The sequence below is a fragment of the Diplodia corticola genome, assembly GCF_001883845.1.
Source record: "Diplodia corticola strain CBS 112549 chromosome Unknown scaffold71, whole genome shotgun sequence".
NCBI classification, from domain to species: domain Eukaryota; kingdom Fungi; phylum Ascomycota; class Dothideomycetes; order Botryosphaeriales; family Botryosphaeriaceae; genus Diplodia; species Diplodia corticola.
The window spans coordinates 74,479-93,509 of NW_017971550.1; the positions used below are offsets into that span (position 1 = coordinate 74,479).

Genomic DNA, 19,031 nt, shown 5'->3' on the forward strand with positions numbered 1-19,031 from the left:
AGGTTGCGGCCGACGTGGGCGAATGGTGTTTGCAAATGAGACGTCCTACCTTCTCTGCTACCCAATCCTCAATCTCGTCCGGTCGCAGCGTTTCAACGCGGCTGGAAACATCCCCGTTCTCATACTGCCAGAGCTCGACAAACTTGCAAGGTCGAGGCGCGAATCTGGCCCTGTCCTCGATGATTCTGTCGAACCACGGATCCGGGGGCGTCATGTTAAAGTCCAACAAGGTCGGTCGCTGGCGAGCGAGAAGCTTGGTTTCAGATCAGCGCGTCGCGGTCCATGGTCGAAAAAGGAGAAGAGACGGTGAAAGCGCATGGCACGGTTGGCGGCGCGGGGGGGTTGTGACGTATTATATACGAAGGGGAGCGAAAAAGCGGCGCAGTAGGCCGCAGCCCCGGCTGCAACAGTTATACGCAGTGTTCTCCCGGCGCTGTGGGGGCTGGCAAAAGCAACGGGGGGTAGCTTATTCGAGCAAGCTTTTCGGTAAACCGATCGGCGGGTGGCTGGCACGACTAACAGCCTGGCCGCCACTTCGTCACGCCGGCGCCTGGGGGTGCTGAAACGTCGAACCCTGGCGAGTAAGCGTGATACCGTATGTCCAGCTCCATGCAGAGGTCTCGGGTATAGGGCAATGGAAGCATCAGCAAGCAGCCGGACAACTCTGGCCCGTGCGCGGGGGGTTTCAGCAAATGATCAGCGGCATCGCAATTTTTGTGTAAGGCGACTGTGGCATTTGATTGGAAGAGGGTGTCTTCATAAATGGCTGTGAAACAACAGAGTATACAAGAATAAGAATGCACGACTCATGCCGAAAGGGGTGCGTCGGCTCCGGCCTTCTCCTCGCACATCAGGCGCTCCTGGTGCTTCCACATGCGTCTGAAGATGATGGCGCCCCACAGCTGGGCGGCGCTGAAGACGACGTGCAGGATCGGCGTCGAGATCTTGAACGCGAGCGTCCACCGGTGCCACAGGCTGCCGAAGAGCCACATGACCACCGCCGTCTCGGTCGTCGTGCCCGCGAGCTCCGTGAAGCACGACGCCTTGAACACCCTGGCGAGGAAGACGTGGTCGTCGGGATACACGCGGTAGAGAATGATGGCGACATGGGGCAGGAACTCTGCGATGACGTCGAAAGCACCTGTGAACAGTGTCAGCCGCCGACGTCCGTCTCCTGCAGTCCGAAGCACGACACTCACCCCACACGAAGCAGAGAACGAATTCGATCGTGGCGTCCTCCTCGTGGCTGGTGTCCATGCTGATGGTCACCGCGCTCTGTGCGATGAGGATCGCGCCGATGTGGTGGAGCACGCTGACCGGCGAGATCTTGGTCCGGTAGAAGAGCTCGAACACGTACATGCCAATGAAGAGCTGCGAGCACACCACCATCATGTCGCCCATGGTCACCAGGCTGTTCGCCGCGATCGGGCTGTGCAGCGACGACGACCCGAACGCGACCGAGACGAAGGGGTACACGGCCGTCGCCAGGAGGATGATCTTGATGCCCCCGGCGACGTGGTGGTTGACGAACCCCCGCCGCACCGTCTCGTCCATCTGCGTGTACTTTGCGCCGTAGAGCCGTCGCATGAGGAGCCCTTCGAAGAGGTAGAAGCGGATGAGAAATATGACGATTAGGCAGACCAAAAGGATCATGCCGCAGTAAGGAGCGAGCTTCGACACGAAGCTGTTCTCCAACTTGACCACATGGGGGGAGTGGAGGGACCGTACGTCCAAATTGAATACCATTGTCGTGGATGCAACAAGAAATGATTGTAATGTCGTAGAGACGAGATGAAAGAGCGATTGTAGTGGAGCACAAAGTCACATCGCAAGCGTCTGTGGTTTAAGTACTCCCCGACCATCACGCACGACCGAAGGCTGGTAGAAGGCGGCCAGAACAATCCGGCCATCTCGAGCCGGATGCAGCAGGCAGTCCAAGAAATCGCCCCCGGACGGCCTTGGCTACCTGTCTTTCCACTTCGAGTTAGTCGAACCGGAAGAGGCTCCTGCGTTCCACGGGGTTGCATCGAGGCGCAGCACAAGGCCCTCTATCAAACGTCAACCTCCCCCAGCGCCTAGGGGCTCATCAGAGGCTTGTTGACAGGGATCGCGGGGTGCGAATACGCGTCAATTATGCCGTCCTAGTCCTGCCGCGCACGGAAAATGGCTCAGTGATTATCCCTCGTGTGAGCCTTGACGATACTTTGGCGGTTCCCTGTCGTGGGAAGGCGTTGAGTGGCGCGACGCTTGTCGACCTGGTTTACAAGTCGCGGCATGCGGGGTGTACCTATCGTGGGAAGAAGCTGGTGTGTTTGTTGCAGGGCTATACTGCTTGATGACCCTTGCGGGGCGGGAAGCTCGACCCGTGGTTAAGCTTCAGCCCCCGGTTGTAGCAAAGGCTTAGCCGTATGCGCCGGGCAACCCGAGCCGCGCCCTTTTTGGGCGCCACCATCTGTAGTCCCGGCAGCTTCCAGCAAGTTCCTCTTCTTCCTCTTGCAAACCCATCAAGCCGTGGTCTATTTTTACCACTTTCTACTCCTCAGCCTCGTATCGCACCAGATCGGCGGGTGCAGAGCATCCTGACCACGATAGATTGCTGCAGGGAAGCTGTGAGGTATTTATTAAAGGGGAGCGCGGTTTGTTTAGATCGTGCCCGTGGCCGTGTCAGCTGGAAACGAGCCAAAGTGACAGCCAGCACGTGCACCCCTGATCAATTGGGACTCCGCCGAGACCCTTCGATCAGGCGCTGTTGGCTCCGCTCCAAGGCCAAGATACCGGGTGCAAGTTCAGCTCTTGAAGAGCCAAGAGGCGGACCCATGGATTCGGCGGCAAGGGAACGTCGCAGCGGAGAGTCGGCGTCCTCGATACTACACCACGCGCGCCAGTGTCTTGTCACCTGTCCACGTCGCTTGGCAAGCATGTCGCAGTTCGGATCCACGTACCAGCTCGAGCACCGGCGAGGGGCCGATGGCCGGCAATCGTGCGAGCTGGGGTTGTCCTTTTCCGTGGCCCTGCCAGCCAGCTGAGTTTGTCCATTGCCCCGTCCGTCGGGCCGCCTTTCTCATGTGAAGGGAATAACATGATGCATCGTGTAGTGCGCAGTCAAGTGAGACCCACCAGCCCGCAGTTTTGAAGGCGGTTCGGGACGGCGGCAGAAAGCCTCGGCCCCGAAGAGGAGCGTGGGGAAATTTCCCCGGATTTGTGGTGGCTGGTGACAGAACACGCCGTGTGCTCGCTTCGGCCGACCCAAGTCTTTCGAAGTATTGAATCTGGCCCGAGTGAATGCACAGAGCCGGGCCGTCCGGACATGAGTGAGTCTGGAATGCCGGAAAACTCGTCCAGATATCGGATCCACAAAAGAGCGTAGGGTCCTGAGCATGAGTAGTGAATTGCGGCGGAAGGTCGGAGTCAGCCCAGCTACCCCGGATAAAGCGCCTCTGGAGATTTTTACGCTGGGCCTGGTATGGGTAGGGCTTGGCCCGACCGAGGAAATTGTGGCTTGGTATGGCCATGTTCGGTACAAGGTACGTTTGCGGCGTAGATGGGTGGGAGGACTAGGCGGAGAGCGGACGCCGCCGTGGAAGCCATGCGTTGCGAGAGGCGTTGGAGTACGCCACCGCTATACCCTTCCCCGCAGCATACAGATTCACCTTTGCCTTTTCGTCTCAAAGTGGCTTCCCGACATACCAATCTTCAAAATTCCATGCCCAAAGCCCGCCTCAGCCGCACCGACGGCCCACGGCTGATCAGTTCGAGGCGGTCGATGAGAGAGGCCCCGAAATGGCATTTAAGGAAGCAGAATGGCGCTGATGATCCCACCGCAGCCGAGTCCCTCCACTCTTCCATGCCTCCTCTTTCCTTAACTCCCTCGACATCATGTGACCCACATTGATTCTGCGTCCTCGGGAATTTTCCTCGCTCGGACATCATCGACACCCTGCATTCCCCTCGTCTCCGGGTTCCCCGTGTGTGCAAGGCTCATAAACTCGGCGAACTGGCCCCCTCTTTCTTTCCTCTCCGGCCATGACCTGATCAATGGCTGACGATGCGCAATGGTGTCACAGTAATACTGCATTCGTCCTCGTGGCCGCGGGTCGGACGACGAAACCCCGAATCGATGAGCTCGTGGATTCCAACTTGATTGGAAGAGCGAGGGAGAGGTTTGGAGAAACGAGAACTCAGAGATGAACCCCGGCGACCGGCATGGCAACCATGCCGGATTAGGTATAGTCTTCCCAGCTACCTACCCAACACCAGACACGACGCGTCAAATCACGACGACTCCCCGCGCTTTCGATTGTCGAGCAGCCGTGCGTTCCTCTTCGATTTTTCCCAGAGCGACCCTAGAAGCGTCGATCGGGACCCTACCGCGCCCGCAGCCTCCACGCCGAACAAGGAAGGCCTTTACCACATTCGACCTCTACTCACGCGTCCGCCGCCAAAAAAAAAAAAAGAAACGCAAGCAAATTGCACGAATGTCAGATCCTTCTAGGGAAACTTCGAAAACCCATCTATCGAGGATATATGACCATCAGGAAAAGGTCCAGGCGGCCGCCGAAAACCACGACACGACACCACACTCTTTCACAAGGCCGCCGCCGCCGCCCCTCCCCTCTGCCTTTTCGAGGAAAACAAACCACGCAGCTCCCTCCCTCCCCTCCCCTCCTCTCCCCGAAAAACCGTCGACAACCACCCGACCAGCTCACCACGTCTCCGGCCCGATGGTGCCGCCCTCGGGGATCTTATAAAAGCTCTCGCCCCTCCCATCCGCCGTGTCCGCATACCCGACGGTGCCCCACCACCTGACGCTCGCGCCGGGGTAGCTGACGGCGAAGAAGATGACGAGTCCAGCCAGGGCGACGCTGCTGTCCAGCGCCGCGCTCGTCACGTAATTGTACTTGGCCCACCACGCGGGGCGGCGGCGCCTGGCGACGCCGTTGAACGCGGCGCCGACGAGGAACCAGGCCGTGAAGTTGATGCCGGTCGCGGGCGGTATGTTGGCGGTGCCGCCCAGCAGCAGCGGCCACGAGGCGTGGCGCAGCCAGCGCGCCCACCACGCCGCCGGCGTACCCGCGTGCCGGCGCAGCGCCGCCCACGTCGCCAGCGGCAGCAGCGCCCCGAGCCAGAACATGTGCAGCAGCCCGCTGTAGCGCTGGCCGACGGCGTACAGCCGCGCGGGGCCGACGCCGCCCCACACGACGCTGGCGACGAAGTTGGTGCGCCCCTGCGGGCACGTGAACTTGTCCGGCTGGTCGGCGGTGCAGATGGCCGGGATGTGGTTGAGGGCCCAGGTGAGGACGGCGGTCTGGACGACGGTGGAGAGCAGCGCGGCGAGCATCTGGCAGGCGAAGGTGGTGCGTTTGGGGACCTTGGAGTAGGTCGACAGCTTCATGTCGGCGCCGAAGGACATGGCTTGCGAGACGCCCGTGTAGATGAGGTATTTGAAACTGGAGTTGACGATGGGCCGGCCGCGCATGAGGAAGCCGCTGTTTGTTGCGGGGACGAGTCAGTGGGGAGTCTTTTGAGTGTTCGGTCAAAGAGAACCAAATATTACATACGCTATGATCTCTCCAAGCGCCCACAGCATGTTGACGTTCTGATTCGATGTTGCCATGACGATGGACACGGGGATGACGAAGCCGCCCGCCAGGACGAAGGCCAGGAAGATGGCCCACACTGGAAAGCCCGTCTCATATCGCTCGGCCGAGCCGACGGCGATGCCGAAGCAGACGACGAGGATGACGGCGTACCACCATTTCGGCACGTCGCGGTAGCGCCGCATCAACCTCTGGTGGATGTCGTACGTGTTTTGGCCCGTGATGGCGGCTCTTATCTGATGGCCGTGGAAGAGGATCGTGTAAACGGGCAGGCAGGTCAGCAGTGCGAAGGCGACGCCGAAGCATATGGCGAATGAGGTGGGCAAAAAGATTGGCGAGTATGTCTGGTAGGCCTCGTAATCGAAGACGCCGTTTGAGTCGATGACGCGAGACATGTTGTAGCTGGCTCCACTGAGTCGAGATTAGCAGACATGCGACGTGTTCCCAGCGCAGCGCACTCACGTGTTGTCATAGGCCGCATTCGCATTGATCTGGAAGTAGCCGGTATACCAGATGTTTTTGTAGTAGATGATGCAGGGGAGGATGGCGTAGAAAAAGGCCCAGCCGATGATGACGTTGACCTGGGCAATGAAGGGGCTGACAAGTGGGGAGTTGTTGTAGGCAACCTGAGCCCAGTCGAAGGTGATTGGAGACCAGCCCAGCCCGGAAATCTGGCCAAAGAGCTGGTTGACAACGACATTGTTGGGGGCAATCCAGCAGATCCAAGTGAAGTTGCTCAGGGCGGTAAAGAGGAAGCCGGGCCCCCAGTACCACACGAACGAAGCGACGAAGAGGTAGATGAAGTAGCGATAGCGGGATATTCTCCAGCCGTCGGCAACAGGGTTCTCTTTGGAGTGCAGGGTCCGGAAGAGAGCCATGTTGGCCAGGGTGCTGGGCCAGTACATTTCAGAAGGCTCGACGAAGATCTCAGAGCAGAGGCCAGCCATGGCCAGGCCGAGAAACTGGGTGGACAGGATGGACATGAAGATGTAGCCGGCGGGAGCGTCGATGCCCATGAAGCCCTTTTGCATTTCAATGACGTTGGCCATGGTGGCGTACGGGAAGGCCAGATTGGCCATGATGGTGATCAGCGTGTGCTCCTAGGAGCAGTAAGCAAGAGCATCTTCCGTGTTGTGGTTGGCTGGCGGGCTACCTTGACATTGAAGTGGCGGTCCGGGTTGAAGCGGCCAATAGGAAGGGTTTTGGCCAGAAAGCAGCCGCATGGATAGCTCACCAACTGGGCCACCAACGAGGTGATTTGCACACTGCGCTGCCGTCAGCCTCGCCGCGTGCTCGCCGGCGTGCAGCGCATACCTCGGATAGCGCAGAGAAAAGAAGATGTTGACGCCGGAGCCCAGCAGCACGAACAAGACGCCCAGGAACCAGGCTCGTCCGGTGCTGCAGGGCATGTCCGGGTCGTCCGTGTTCGGCACCGCAGCCCGGACCTCTTCGATCGGCGAATTCTCTGCCTCGACATCATTGGCCGCCAGCTCGTCCTCGACCGCGTGAAGCCCGTCCAGCTTTTCCGCCGCGCCGCCGTCTGAGCCGCTCAAGCTGTCCCGCGCTCTTTCAATCACCGCCTCCTCGTCGGCCGCGCGCGGTTCGGGGGCATTGGGGGCCAGGTCTGCCATGACTGCAGGCCCGATGCGGCGCGGATGGGGATGCTGGTTTTAGGCACGCAGCGACAGCAGAAAAGAAGAGCAGAAAAAAACTTAGGCGTGGAATGATGATCAGCCGACGTTGGAGCGGAAGAGTCATTGTTTTGGCTGAGGCTCTCTAGGCGGAGCTCGCATCAAGCCTAGATCGACGCCTCATACAAGCGTTGCCATCCCTGGCGCTTGCTCCACTGGTCCTGGCCTGAAATACGCGCTGTCGGACGAGGCGGCCTCGGCGGACGCTGGGCGTTCGATAGGCCCCGGTGCCGGCGCCGCTGGTGGTGGGGTGCGCCATGTTGTGAGAGGTCTCATGCTATGCTGCGGCCAGCCGGATAAGTGCGCCGGGCGGGTGCTGACAGGGAAGCAGATATGGATGGGCGAACGGATGGTGTTGAGAAACGATACCCCGCGTCGAATCCGACCCAGGACCCAAGACCCCACCTTGTCCGGCGGCAGCACCCTCGCATGACGGACTGATCCTGCGGCACGAGTCAATGTTATAGCTCACGTCTTCTGTCCTCCCGGCTCTGCTCGCGCACTCTCCTCCACACTGCCTCTGCTTCTCCGTGCGTTGGATTCGAAAATGGCCGAGTCTGCAAATTTTCCCGTCATCTCGTTCGCGCCCTTTCTGGACCCAAATGCTCCCGAATCGGAGCAGCTGGCGGTGGCGCAGAAGCTGTACGATGCGTTCCACACCTATGGCTGGGTCTATCTGAAAGACTTCGGCATTTCCGATGAGGAAGTCGCCCGCATGTTTGCCCTCGTAAGAGCCTTCCATGTTCGGCAATGACCCGGGCGGAACCAGAGCTTACAACAATAATGCGCGTTCCCAGAGCAAGTCTTACTTCGACCAGCCAATTGAAGCGAAGCTCGCCAACGCCTTGTCCGACCCTGCTGTGAACCAAGGCTACACAGCAGACGGTGCAGAAGTCGTCTCCAACAGGAAGCCAGATCACAAGGAATGCTACGGTAAGCTGCTTCAATCACAAGGAAAGGCACATGTCCACCAACTGAGGGACCAATTAAAGAATACCGCCGCTTCAAAAACCCCCAGCTCCCCGACCCGGCCGCCCTCCCCGACTTCGAGCCGCGCCTGCGCATCTTCTACGACAAGTGCCTCCAGCTCTCCGCCGCCGTGCTCTCCGCCCTGGCCCTCTCCATCGGCCTGCCCCGCGACTTCTTCGCCCGCCACCTGACCCACGCCGACCCGCAGCTGCGCCTGCTGCACTACATGCCCATCCCCGCCGCCACCATCGCCAACCCGGACGAGCATTCACGCATCCACGCCCACACTGATTACGGTAAGTCTGAGAAAAACCACCCTCCCCCCCTCTCCCCTTCCTTCGCTCCCTCTCCCCTCTCTCCCCCTCCCCAACTAACAACACGAAAACAGGCCTCTGCACGATCCTCTTCCAAGACCTCACCGGCGGCCTCGAAGTCGACCCCTTCCACACGGGCGCCTTCGTCCCCGCCACGCCCCTGCCCGGCACCTGCGTCATCAACGTCGCCGACCTGCTGCAACGCTGGTCCAACGACCGCCTGCGCAGCACGCTACACCGCGTCGTGTCCCCGCCGCCTTCTTCTTCTTCTCCTTCTTCTTCCTCCTCTCCAGACGGCACTACTGGTGATGCCGCAGCAGCAACAGCAGCAGCAGCAGCAGCAGCAGCAGCAACAACGATGCTCCCCGCCCGCTACTCCACCGCCTTCTTCGTGCACCCGAGCCCCGACACGACGGTGGCGCCCGTCGTCGTCGACGAGGGCGAGACGGCGCGGTATGAGCCCGTCAATGCGGGGGAGTGGCGGACGAGCATCACGGCGAGGAATTATTCGTTGCCGGTGGAGGAGGCTGAGAAAGCGGTGGCGGGGGCGGCGGTGGTGGCGTGAGTTGGGAAGAGGGGGAGAGGGAGGGAGGGAGGGATGGAGGGATGTGCAAAGAAAGATATATGTGTATATATATAGAGGGGCATGGAAAAGAAAGAGAAAATGAAAAGGGGGATGTGGGAAGAGAAGAGAAACTAAAACGTCTGTAAATCGGAGGGGAAGAAGGGAGGAAGATAGGACCACCATCGCGTGCAATACCGGCCGGGTTTTGCACCAACGTCGAGAATTCGATACCGGTCAAATGTACAGAAAACTAGCAGGAACCTTACATAGCCACGCACAAACCTCCTAAACAATGAACTAAACAAAACGCATGAATTTTTTCTTCTCCCGCTCTGCACTGATACTTTTCTACCAGCCTGCCTATCTACCCATCATCTTGCTGCTGCTGTTACTAAAGTTCACAACAAGACGAAAAAAAAAATCTCGCTCTTTTCATCTACTACCAAGTCTACACCTTGGTCTCCTTCAAGCTCTTCTCCAAATCCTGCACCTTCTTCTCCTCGCTCAGCGGCCTGGCCGGCACCTCGACGAAGACCTTGCTACCCTTCTCGCTCGTGCTGCTCGCCCAGCCCTCTCCGGGCTCCGCCTCGCCCTCGGCCAGCAGCTTGACCTCGCCAATGGCCTTGCCCGACAGCCACTGCACGCTGACGATGCTGCCAGCCGCTTCCCTGTCGTCAGACTTGCCGAGCTTGACGGCCGCCTTGGCGCCCTTGAGGCTGTGCTGCGCCGCGAGGCTGCGGGCTGCGGCCGCGGCGTCGAGGATGATCTCGTAGCTGGCCTCGGACGTGGCGTCTTCCCAGTCCGACCGGTACTGCGGATACGCCGCACGCATGATGGTCTCCGTCTTGTCGCCGGGGCGGCGCACCAGGCGCTGCCAGAGCTCCTCGGTGAGGAAAGGCATGTACGGGTGCAGCATTGTCAGGCCGCCCTCGAGCGCCGTGTACAGCGTGTTGACGGCAGAGCGACGCGCCTCGGGCGTACCGTCCTGGATGATGGGCTTGGTGTATTCCTGTGCAATAGTTAGAACCAGTTGACGTTGCGTCAAACAAGAAAAACACTCACAATGAAGACGTCGCAAAGATCGTCGTGGAAGTAGTGGTAGGCAATCTGGGTTGACTTGGCAAACTCACGGTCCTCCAAAGCCTTGTTGATGTCTCTGGAGGCAACGCTAAGCTTGTGAAGGATCCAACGCTCCGCGAGGGTTTCATTGCCCGACTTTTCGGCCGTAGCCGGCGGCACGTACTCAGCATCGATCTTGCCGAGCACGTACTTGGTCGCCTGGTAGACCTTGTTGCAGAAACGCCTGAAGGCGTGCATGACCTTGACGTCGAAGTTGATGTCACCACCACCAGTGGTGTACGACACAAGAGAGAAGCGCAGTGCGTCGGCTCCGCACTCCGGAATGCCCTGAGGGAAAGACGTCTGCTGGTACTTGGTAGCAGTCTTGAGCTCCTTGGGGTCAAGGTTGCCCTCCAGCAGCTTCTCGTGAAGCTGGGTGAGCTGGATGCCCTCCATAATGTCCACGGGGTCAATGACATTGCCAAGCGACTTGGACATCTTGCGACCCTCCGAGTCACGAATGAGAGAGTGGCAGTAGACCTCCCTAAACGGAACGTCGCCGGTGAGCTTCAGACCGAAAATGATCATACGGGCAACCCAGAAGAACAGGATATCCCAACCAGTCTCGAGAATGCTGGTCGGGTACAGCTTGGCCATGTCGGGAGTCTCGTTGGGCCAGCCGAGGGTGGAAAAGGGCCACAGGCCAGACGAGAACCATGTGTCCAGCACATCCTCATCACGCCTCAGGGTGAACTTCTTGCCAGGGAACTTCTTCGCCGCCTTCTCCTGGGCCTCCTCATCGTTACGGCCGACGATCCAATACTGGTCATCTGAGTCACTGTTCTTCTCGCCCTCAATCTCAACGAAATAGGCGGGAGCTTGGTGACCCCACCACAACTGTCTCGACAAGCACCAGTCCTGGATGTTCTCGAGCCACCTGAAGTAGTCGGCCTCAGCAGTCGCAGGCCGGATCTTGATGTCGCCATTGCGGACAGCCTGGATGGCAGGCTCAGCCAATCCCTTCATGCGCATCCACCACTGGGGCTTGACGATTGGCTCAATGACGTCCTTGGTCCTCTGGCAGAGGGGAATCCTCATGGGGTTGTTCTCCTTCTTGACGAAGAGACCAAGCTTGGTCAGCTCGTCAACAACGGTGTAACGGACATCGAAACGCTTCTGGCCAGCGAATTGGCCACCGTTCTGGTTCAGCAGACCGTCATCGGTAAGCACGTTGATGAACTCAAGCTTGTGACGCTGACCAAGGGCAAAATCGTTAGGATCGTGGGCAGGGGTGATCTTGACGGCACCAGTACCGAACTCGGGATCGACGTAGGTATCAGCGACGATGGGCATGAGGCGGTCAACGAAGGGGTGCTTGGCCTTCTTGCCGACAAGGTGCTTGTAGCGCTCGTCATCGGGATGGACGGCGATACCGGAATCACCGAGCATGGTCTCCGGACGGGTGGTAGCGACCTCGATAGTCTCCTCAGTGCCCTCGATGGGGTACTTGAAGTGGGTGATGACACCAAATTCAACCTTGCGCTCATAGCCGGGCACGTCGAGAAGAGTGCGGCCCTCGATGTCCTTGTTGTCGACCTCCAAGTTCGACAGAGCGGTCCTGAGGGTAGTGCACCAGTTGACGAGACGGTCAGATCTGTAGATGAGGCCCTCCTCATGCAGTCTGACGAAAGTCTCGGTGACGGCCTTGGACAGGTTCTCGTCCATGGTGAAAGCCTCCCTCGACCAATCGAAAGAGCCGCCCATTCTCCTCAAGACGTTGTTGATGCGCTGGTGGTAGTCGCCCTTCCATTCCCAGATCCTCTTGACCATCGCCTGGCGACCGAGGTCGTGCCTGGTCTTCTGTTCTCTCCTCCACAGCATCTTCTCGACGACGCTCTGGGTAGAAATACCGGCGTGATCGCAGCCGGGGAGGTAGAGAGTGGTCAGACCCTTCATACGGTTCCATCTGATCATGGTGTCCTGGAGGGCGTTGGCCAGGGCGTGGCCGCAGTGGAGGGCACCGGTGACGTTGGGCGGGGGCTCGGAGATGACGAAGTAACCGGCGGGCTTCACGTTGCCATCGGCATCGAACTCGGGCTCGAAGAAACCCTGCTTCTCCCACCAGTCGTACCATGCTGACTCGACGACGGAGGGGATGTAGGCCTTGTGATACTCGTCATCGAGGGACTTGAGAACTGCGCGGAGTCAGACACACAACGCTCGCCGTCCTATCAGGTAGGCTCTGACGTACTCTTCTTCTCGCCCTTTGGAGTCTCTTCAACGTATGGCTTAGTCTCTTCCTTGGTGGCAACCTTCTTCTTGGTAGCGTTCTTGGTGGTGGCAGCAGCCAGCGCCTGCTTCTTGGCCTCTTTCTCCGCGAACTTCTTCGCCTTCTCGGCCTTTTGGCGCTCCTTCTCGACTATATCCGCAAGTCAGCCCTCGATTCGTGAGCTGAGATATAACCTCGCCGACACTCCGCTGGTTCAGCAGAGGCTCGAGTCAAGTTGGATATCCATACGCTGTTTCGGAGTCTTGGCCTTCTCGCCCTCCTTCACCTCGCCATCCTTGCCCGGCGCTTGCTGTCCCACAGGGTCCTGCTTCGCCGATTCGGTGACGGCGGCAGCGGTTTCGCTCGAGACGGGAGGAGGGGGACCGGTGGCAGGGCCAGTCCTCTCGCCCGCTGTGTGGTGGTATCACCGTCAGCCAATGTTGTGCAGTGGGGAATTGCAAGCAGAGGACATACTCGGGTTGTGCGAGGCGTGGTTGAGAGCCATTCTGTAGGTAAATGCGCGTGTAAAACGCAGAGGGCGCGAGATGCGGAGAATGGGGCGCCCGAGAAGCGCGCGCGACAGCGTTTTGAATATTTTGCCCGCGGGCTGCAAGTGGGGGAGGGGTAAAGAGCGAGCAATGACTGGGTAGCTGTGACTCCGACTTCTGCGGGCGCCGCGGCGGGACAATCTCCAGCTTGGCGCCTGCTTTGCTTCGTTTGCAGCCTTAGTCAGCAATTTTGTATCCCACGCCTTGCACGGCTGGCACCAACACATTCCTGCTCCTGTCGCCAGCACGCAAGCGCCACCGACTCGAGTCATGTCCAACATATCGTAACTGTATCGTTGGATTATTGGTATCTACAACTGCAAAAGCAAAAGAAAAAGCGCACTTCCCCCCGCCAATGCTCCCGCCGTCGCTTGAATCTCCGCGCTTCATTCCCCCGTCGCTCCTGCCGCTGGCTCTTCGTCTCCCCCGGGGAAATACCGAACTGATGTTGTGAGGATCGGAAGGAGGCGGAATGCCCTGGCCGTGGGTCTCCTGTCCTCAGTTGACGCAGCTGTTGAGCGTACCAGGGTGCCGCATCTCCGGGGCTCAAAGCGCCCGAAAATGTAGAAGGTAGGTGTTGAAAAGAGGCAGTCTTGTCAATCATGAAGAGCTCGTGTTGTTCTGCATGCACGCCTGGCGGACCGGGTTGAAGTACGGGTGTGCCATGGCCTCCTTGGCAGTAAGACGCTCCTGTTTCACGTAAGGTTCTCAAACATAACAACACAAATTTGCTGGTGCTCACCTGGTGGTCGTAACGGAGCAGCTTGTCGAGGAAATCAATGGCATCGTTACTGACGAACCGCTGGTTTTCGGCGTTGATAAAGCTGTGCCAGCTCTTCTTGGGGAAGCGGCCGAGAATGTCGTCGTACTGAGCATCGAGCTCGATGTCGTACTTGTCGAGATAGTCAAAAAGGTCTTCGGTACCCAAAACCTTGGCGATCTTGACCAGCTGATCCGAGTTGCTGTTTCCGTGGAAGAAGGGCTCCTTGCGGAAGATCATGGAGGCAAACATGGCACCCAGGGACCACATGTCAAGAGAATAGTCGTACTCCTGGAAGTCGACAAGAAGCTCAGGGCCCTTGAAGTAGCGAGACGCGACACGGACGTTGTATTCCGTGCCGGCATGGTAGAACTCAGCGAGACCCCAGTCGATGAGTCTCAACTGGTGCGAGACGCGGGTTAGCTTGAGCCCCGAGAGGCGAGCGAGGGTGTGGCGGCACTGACCTTGCGTTTCTCGTGGTCGATCATGACGTTGTGCGGCTTGACATCTCGGTGCATAATGCCCTTGCTGTGGCAGAAGTCCAGGGCCTACACGCGTCAGCCTTGGGCCAGAACACCGAGCCGGGACACGCACCTTGAGCAGCTCGAAAATGTAGAAGCGCACGTCATAATCCTGGAACTTGGGGTATAGGCTTCTGAAGTCGGTGTTGTTCACGTATTCGAAGATGAGCGATGGAGTCTTGCTCTGAGCGCGCGGTTAGCCACCGTCACTTTGCAGGCCGGACCGTGCGGGTGGGGCGGGCGACACGAACCTGGTTGTCGCGAACGACGTCAAGCAGGGCGACGATGTTGGGCCCGCCGCTGAGGTTCTGCAAGATCTTGATCTCGCGCTTTATCTTCTTCTTCTTGACGGGCTTGAGGACCTTGATGACACATTTCTGGTAGTTGACGATGTTGATCCCCTCAAAGACCTCCGAGTATTTGCCCCGGCCTGGCGCGCGGCGCGTAAGCAGGCCTGTTCAGGGAGTGAGGGCGGGCGGGGAAGCGTACCGATCTTGCGGACAACCTCGTAGTTCTCGAGGACGCCCCACGAGATGTTGACCGAGTCATAGTCCCAGTAGGACCGGGGCATATTCGCGTTCACATCTGGTCGGGGTCAGCGCAAAGTGGAGACGGTCGGGGCGGACACCGACCTGCGTAAACACGCGCCATGCTGGGCGCCGGGTCTATGTTTTCCACTCGTATTTCCGACACCCTGGCGGTATTCTGGGGGCTCTTGGGGGAGAGGACGAGCGCGACGAGTGCGGCGAAAACGGCAACGGCGACGGCGAAAGCAAGAGCGGTGGTGGTGCGGGTGGCGCGGGAGCGTGGTGGTTGGGCTATGACGGGCGGGCGTTGGTTGGAAGTGGTGGTTGCGGTGGTTTTGACAATCGCGGGGCCGGGCCTGCGATCGCCGGCATCCTTGTTGCTGGCGGCCTCAGGCCACAACTGCCGCGCCCGCTGGAGTACTCGCTGCATCGCGCCGCGCCGCTGCCTTTACTCCCAGCAAGGCAGCACCGTCCCGAGCGGGCCTTATAATAAGGCACCAGGCCGCAAGAATTCCACGCGCGGCGGATTGCATTCTTGCCCCGGCCCCAGTCAGGGCGCTCAACGACCGCATAACGGCTCGACAATTTTTGCGACAACCCTTTCCGTCCAACCGCCGACGATCTTCTGGCTGCCTCACCTGCAATGTTCTACGACCTGAACCTCCCTTGGTCCGCAAAGGATCCCGAGCTGCCGCGCACCGTTGCGTTCCTCGCTGATCGTAAGCCCGCCTCCCCGAACGGTGCAGCTGAGGCGGCTAACGTCTCGCAGTGGGCTACAATGTCGTCGCCCTGTCCCATACGCTGTCCGGCAAGCTCCCCGCCGACTTGGTACCGCTGGCATCACTCTGAAACCCGGCGCCAAGCACTGACCAGAGCAGACCTGTCCGATTCTCGATCCGCTGCCGTTCGCCGTCCCCAAGAACGTCCGCATCCTGCGCCGCTGTACCCTCGTCCTCGCCGACCCCGCGCAGAACCACCGCATCAACAACCTCGCCCAAACATATGACATCCTCGCTGTAAGACCCGTCGATGAGAAGACGCTGCAACAAGCATGCCAGTCGCTGGACTGCGACATCATCTCCATGGACCTGACCCAGCGCCTTGGTTTCTTCTTCAAGTTCAAGATGCTGTCGCAAGCCATCGAACGCGGCGTCAAGTTTGAGATCTGCTATGCGCCCGGCATCCTGGCAAAGGACAGCTCCGCGCGGAGAAACCTCATCATGAACACCACGCAGTTGATTCGCGCCTCGAGAGGTAGGGGTCTGATAATAAGCAGCGAGGCCAAGTCGGCTCTCGGCTGCCGAGCACCTTGGGACGTGGTCAACCTTGCCGCCGTTTGGGGCCTGGGTCAGGAGCGCGGCCACGAGGCTGTATCCAAAGAGGCTCGCGCTGCCGTCGTTAGCGCCCAGATGAAGCGGACTAGCTTCCGGGGCGTCATCGACGTTGTGTATGGCGGCGAGAAGCCCGAGAAGAAAGAAGCGCAAGTCAAGAACAAGCAAGAAAGTCAAAAGCGTAAAGCTGAGGGCATGGCAAAGGGCTCTGAGAACGCCGCCGAGCAGAGCAAAGTCCCGTCAAAGAGCCAGCTTAAGAGGCAGGCCAAGAAAGCACGCCTTGAAAGCACCAAGCCCACCCAGCCTGGTGACGACAAGAAGACTGTAGCCGCAGAGCCCATGGATACATCTTGAGAGTATACGAACTCTCATCTAGGAATCACGGATCACATGTGCAGGACGGAGTCAGCGCCGTAAATCTGCAATTTCATACTGTCCTACCACAGGCACCATGCCTGGTTGCACGACATTTAGCATCGACATGGCAAGGGAAGCCAGTCGCCTCTATCCAGTCGACGAGGAATGATACCATATAGAGAATTCGAAGGGGAGAGGAAGCCATTCCGGTCCTTGCCACGGGACTTACGGAAAAGGTCCAAGATGGAAAGAGGCCAAAGAGCCCGAAGGCCACTCTCGATTACCAGCTCCATTATAACATTAATTCCGTATACCTGTACTGGTCTTACCCGTAACTCAATCCGAGAAATGAAGTTTCAGCCGCTCCAAGTCCTTTTCCGATGTTTTCAACTAAACGCCTCCTTCGCCTTGTAGCTCCTTACCTCCAATGCGAACTTCGCGAAGCCCCTTCAGAACAGACCTTCGCGGCCAGCTAACGAATACAGGGCTGAAGAGGAGCGACTCATTCCGTTCGACGAAAGACGCGGAATATGCCAGCGCCCCAAGTAAGGAGAGCTCCCCTCACCACTTTCCACGCGCTTTTTTGCTCTTGTTGCCATTCTCACCATCCCCGTCCTCACCCTCACCGCTAGTTCGAGCAAACGTGGTTTCCCCAAACGTGAGCTTCTCGAGGAGTCCCCACATCCACGAACTCTCCCCGTCCGCAACGACAGTTGTCCCGTCCCGAGGCGCGCCTTCGTGTGGTTGGTGGTGACGATGGCTGCTCGGCCGACCAGACTTTGCGATCGTACGTCCACAACGATGGCGGGCATCTCCTAAGAACAAAAGGGTCGAAAGCAGAGCCTTGAACTGATAGGATGCTTCCATGAGGGCTTCTCGTGTTCGTTCTCCAAAATTCCCCTCTTTCCATTACGCGGTTGGTATCATGAGCATTGCAAAAAAAGAAGAAAAGAAAAGGAACTGCCTCAGCAGGCATGAGGAACTGAAGGAGCCGTCTGGATGTCGGTATCGTCGCGTCCGCCCAGCATGGGTTACCCAGAGGTCTGTTGCTTCGACTCTCTACACGCCTGGTAGCAGCAGTAGTAGTGTTGCAATGTCTCTGGAACAGACCTCGTACGGATGGATATTCTCCCCTCTCCTCCCTTCAAAGAGGTAAATGTTGCTTTTTTTTTTCCTTTCTCTCTTTCTTCCTTATCCGCCTCTTTTCCTCTCTCTTCTCTCACGCCTTCCCACCCGTCCCCGTATCCTTCTCAAACACCGCATGATCACCGGGCAACTCGGCAATCACCGCATTCCCAGCCGGGGCCTCGACCGGAAACACCTGGCTCCCCGGCAGCTCGGCCGCGAACGCGGTGCTCCCGTGCATCTCCGTCGCCGCCGTCGAGGGCGGCGGCCCGGCCGCGGGCGACAGCGGCGACACGGGGCTGTTGCCGGCGGTGTCCGCGTGCGGCACGGCCAAGTGTTGGTGTTGGTGGTCCTCGGAGATGTGGCGGTACGACGAGTTGCTGCCGGGCTTCATCTCCTCCTCGGGCGCCGTCTGGCTGAGCAGCCGGTGCCGCTTGCGGTCCTCGCGGCGCCGCCACAGCAGGTACGCGCCGACGGCCAGCGCGATGACGCCCGCGACGGCGCCGACGATGATGCCGATCTGCGCGCCGGTGGACAGACGACCGCCGTCGCCGCTGTCGCCGCCGCCACCGCCGCCGTCATCACCGCCGTCCGCTGGATTGGTGCTCGTCGCCGTCGCGGCAGCGGTCGAGCGGGATGCCGCCGACGCGGTTGCCGTCGCCGTCATGATCTGGCCGTAGACGGTGGGGTTCGTTTCCAGCTGCGGCAGGTCGGACTCGCGCCAGCGGACCTGGATGGCGTAGACGAGCTGACTCGTGGTGGTCAGGAAGACGGAGGTGGCCTCGTTAGAGGTTTCGTACGTCGTTGGTGCGGTGGCCTGGCATTTGCTGTACGGCCAGGGTTCGGTCAAGCTGTCGCCGGGGAAGCATGTGTATCCTCTGCATTGAAAACATGGTGAGCCTTTTTCTTTTTCTTTCTTTTTCGCTCCTCAATTGCTCATGGGAAAACGTAGGAGGGGAGAAGGCGTGTATATCTCCCCCATCTTTCCAAACCACCACAAAAAATAAATTCAGACGTACGTCGGACAACAAATATGCCCCGTCTCCCCTGCACTCGCCGTCAGCGGCCCGCCTAGTGACATGCCCGTCGCCAAGTCGGTGGGTATGGTGCACCCGCGCGTGTAGCCCTTGGGGCAGATTGCCGGGGAGAAGAAGCCGGCCCGGGAGTTCCAGTACTCGGTCCAACCGTCGGGCGGCATGCAGATGGAGCTCGACAGCGGCGGGGTGCCGACATCGTTCCACGCGCTCGCGGCGCAAAAGTCGGGCGTTGTGAAGACGGTGGTGAGCGGGCCGGCGCCGCCGGGCTTGATGGACGTTACGGCCATGAGCTGTCTGTGTGTTTCTTCTCTTTCTTTCCTCGTTTTTTCCTCTTGGCGGAAGGGGGGGGGGGGGGGGGGGT

General features: G+C 59.2%; 7 protein-coding genes across 7 annotated transcripts; 2 read left to right on the forward strand and 5 right to left on the reverse strand.

Moving 5' to 3' along the window:
- Window positions 1–806: 806 nt before the first annotated feature.
- Window positions 807–1,746, reverse strand: BKCO1_7100024 (uncharacterized protein; the record flags this gene model as incomplete). The annotated part of the gene is made up of 2 exons (XM_020278778.1): window positions 807–1,141; window positions 1,200–1,746. 2 exons carry the CDS (start codon window positions 1,744–1,746, stop codon window positions 807–809), a joined length of 882 nt encoding a protein of 293 aa, XP_020126097.1.
- Window positions 1,747–4,702: 2,956 nt separating this feature from the next.
- On the reverse strand, window positions 4,703–7,228 carry BKCO1_7100025 (opt family small oligopeptide transporter; the record flags this gene model as incomplete). Its single annotated transcript, XM_020278779.1, has 5 exons — window positions 4,703–5,486; window positions 5,559–6,008; window positions 6,060–6,697; window positions 6,751–6,862; window positions 6,912–7,228. The coding sequence occupies 5 exons, from the start codon at window positions 7,226–7,228 to the stop codon at window positions 4,703–4,705; spliced, it is 2,301 nt and encodes a 766-aa protein (XP_020126096.1).
- A 607-nt stretch (window positions 7,229–7,835) lies between these two features.
- Window positions 7,836–9,136, forward strand: BKCO1_7100026 (clavaminate synthase-like protein; the record flags this gene model as incomplete). The annotated part of the gene is made up of 4 exons (XM_020278780.1): window positions 7,836–8,015; window positions 8,086–8,221; window positions 8,281–8,553; window positions 8,646–9,136. 4 exons carry the CDS (start codon window positions 7,836–7,838, stop codon window positions 9,134–9,136), a joined length of 1,080 nt encoding a protein of 359 aa, XP_020126123.1.
- Window positions 9,137–9,584: 448 nt separating this feature from the next.
- BKCO1_7100027 (valyl-trna synthetase) lies at window positions 9,585–12,969 on the reverse strand (the record flags this gene model as incomplete). Its single annotated transcript, XM_020278781.1, has 5 exons — window positions 9,585–10,145; window positions 10,199–12,390; window positions 12,447–12,614; window positions 12,714–12,875; window positions 12,939–12,969. 5 exons carry the CDS (start codon window positions 12,967–12,969, stop codon window positions 9,585–9,587), a joined length of 3,114 nt encoding a protein of 1,037 aa, XP_020126098.1.
- Window positions 12,970–13,612: 643 nt separating this feature from the next.
- BKCO1_7100028 (casein kinase ii subunit alpha) lies at window positions 13,613–15,250 on the reverse strand (the record flags this gene model as incomplete). Its single annotated transcript, XM_020278782.1, has 7 exons — window positions 13,613–13,702; window positions 13,755–14,174; window positions 14,237–14,320; window positions 14,367–14,477; window positions 14,545–14,723; window positions 14,783–14,878; window positions 14,926–15,250. 7 exons carry the CDS (start codon window positions 15,248–15,250, stop codon window positions 13,613–13,615), a joined length of 1,305 nt encoding a protein of 434 aa, XP_020126112.1.
- A 213-nt stretch (window positions 15,251–15,463) lies between these two features.
- Window positions 15,464–16,505, forward strand: BKCO1_7100029 (ribonuclease p complex subunit pop2; the record flags this gene model as incomplete). The annotated part of the gene is made up of 3 exons (XM_020278783.1): window positions 15,464–15,539; window positions 15,590–15,648; window positions 15,699–16,505. The coding sequence occupies 3 exons, from the start codon at window positions 15,464–15,466 to the stop codon at window positions 16,503–16,505; spliced, it is 942 nt and encodes a 313-aa protein (XP_020126091.1).
- Window positions 16,506–17,727: 1,222 nt separating this feature from the next.
- Window positions 17,728–18,957, reverse strand: BKCO1_7100030 (cg16707-like protein; the record flags this gene model as incomplete). Its single annotated transcript, XM_020278785.1, has 2 exons — window positions 17,728–18,511; window positions 18,653–18,957. The coding sequence occupies 2 exons, from the start codon at window positions 18,955–18,957 to the stop codon at window positions 17,728–17,730; spliced, it is 1,089 nt and encodes a 362-aa protein (XP_020126121.1).
- Window positions 18,958–19,031: the final 74 nt, after the last annotated feature.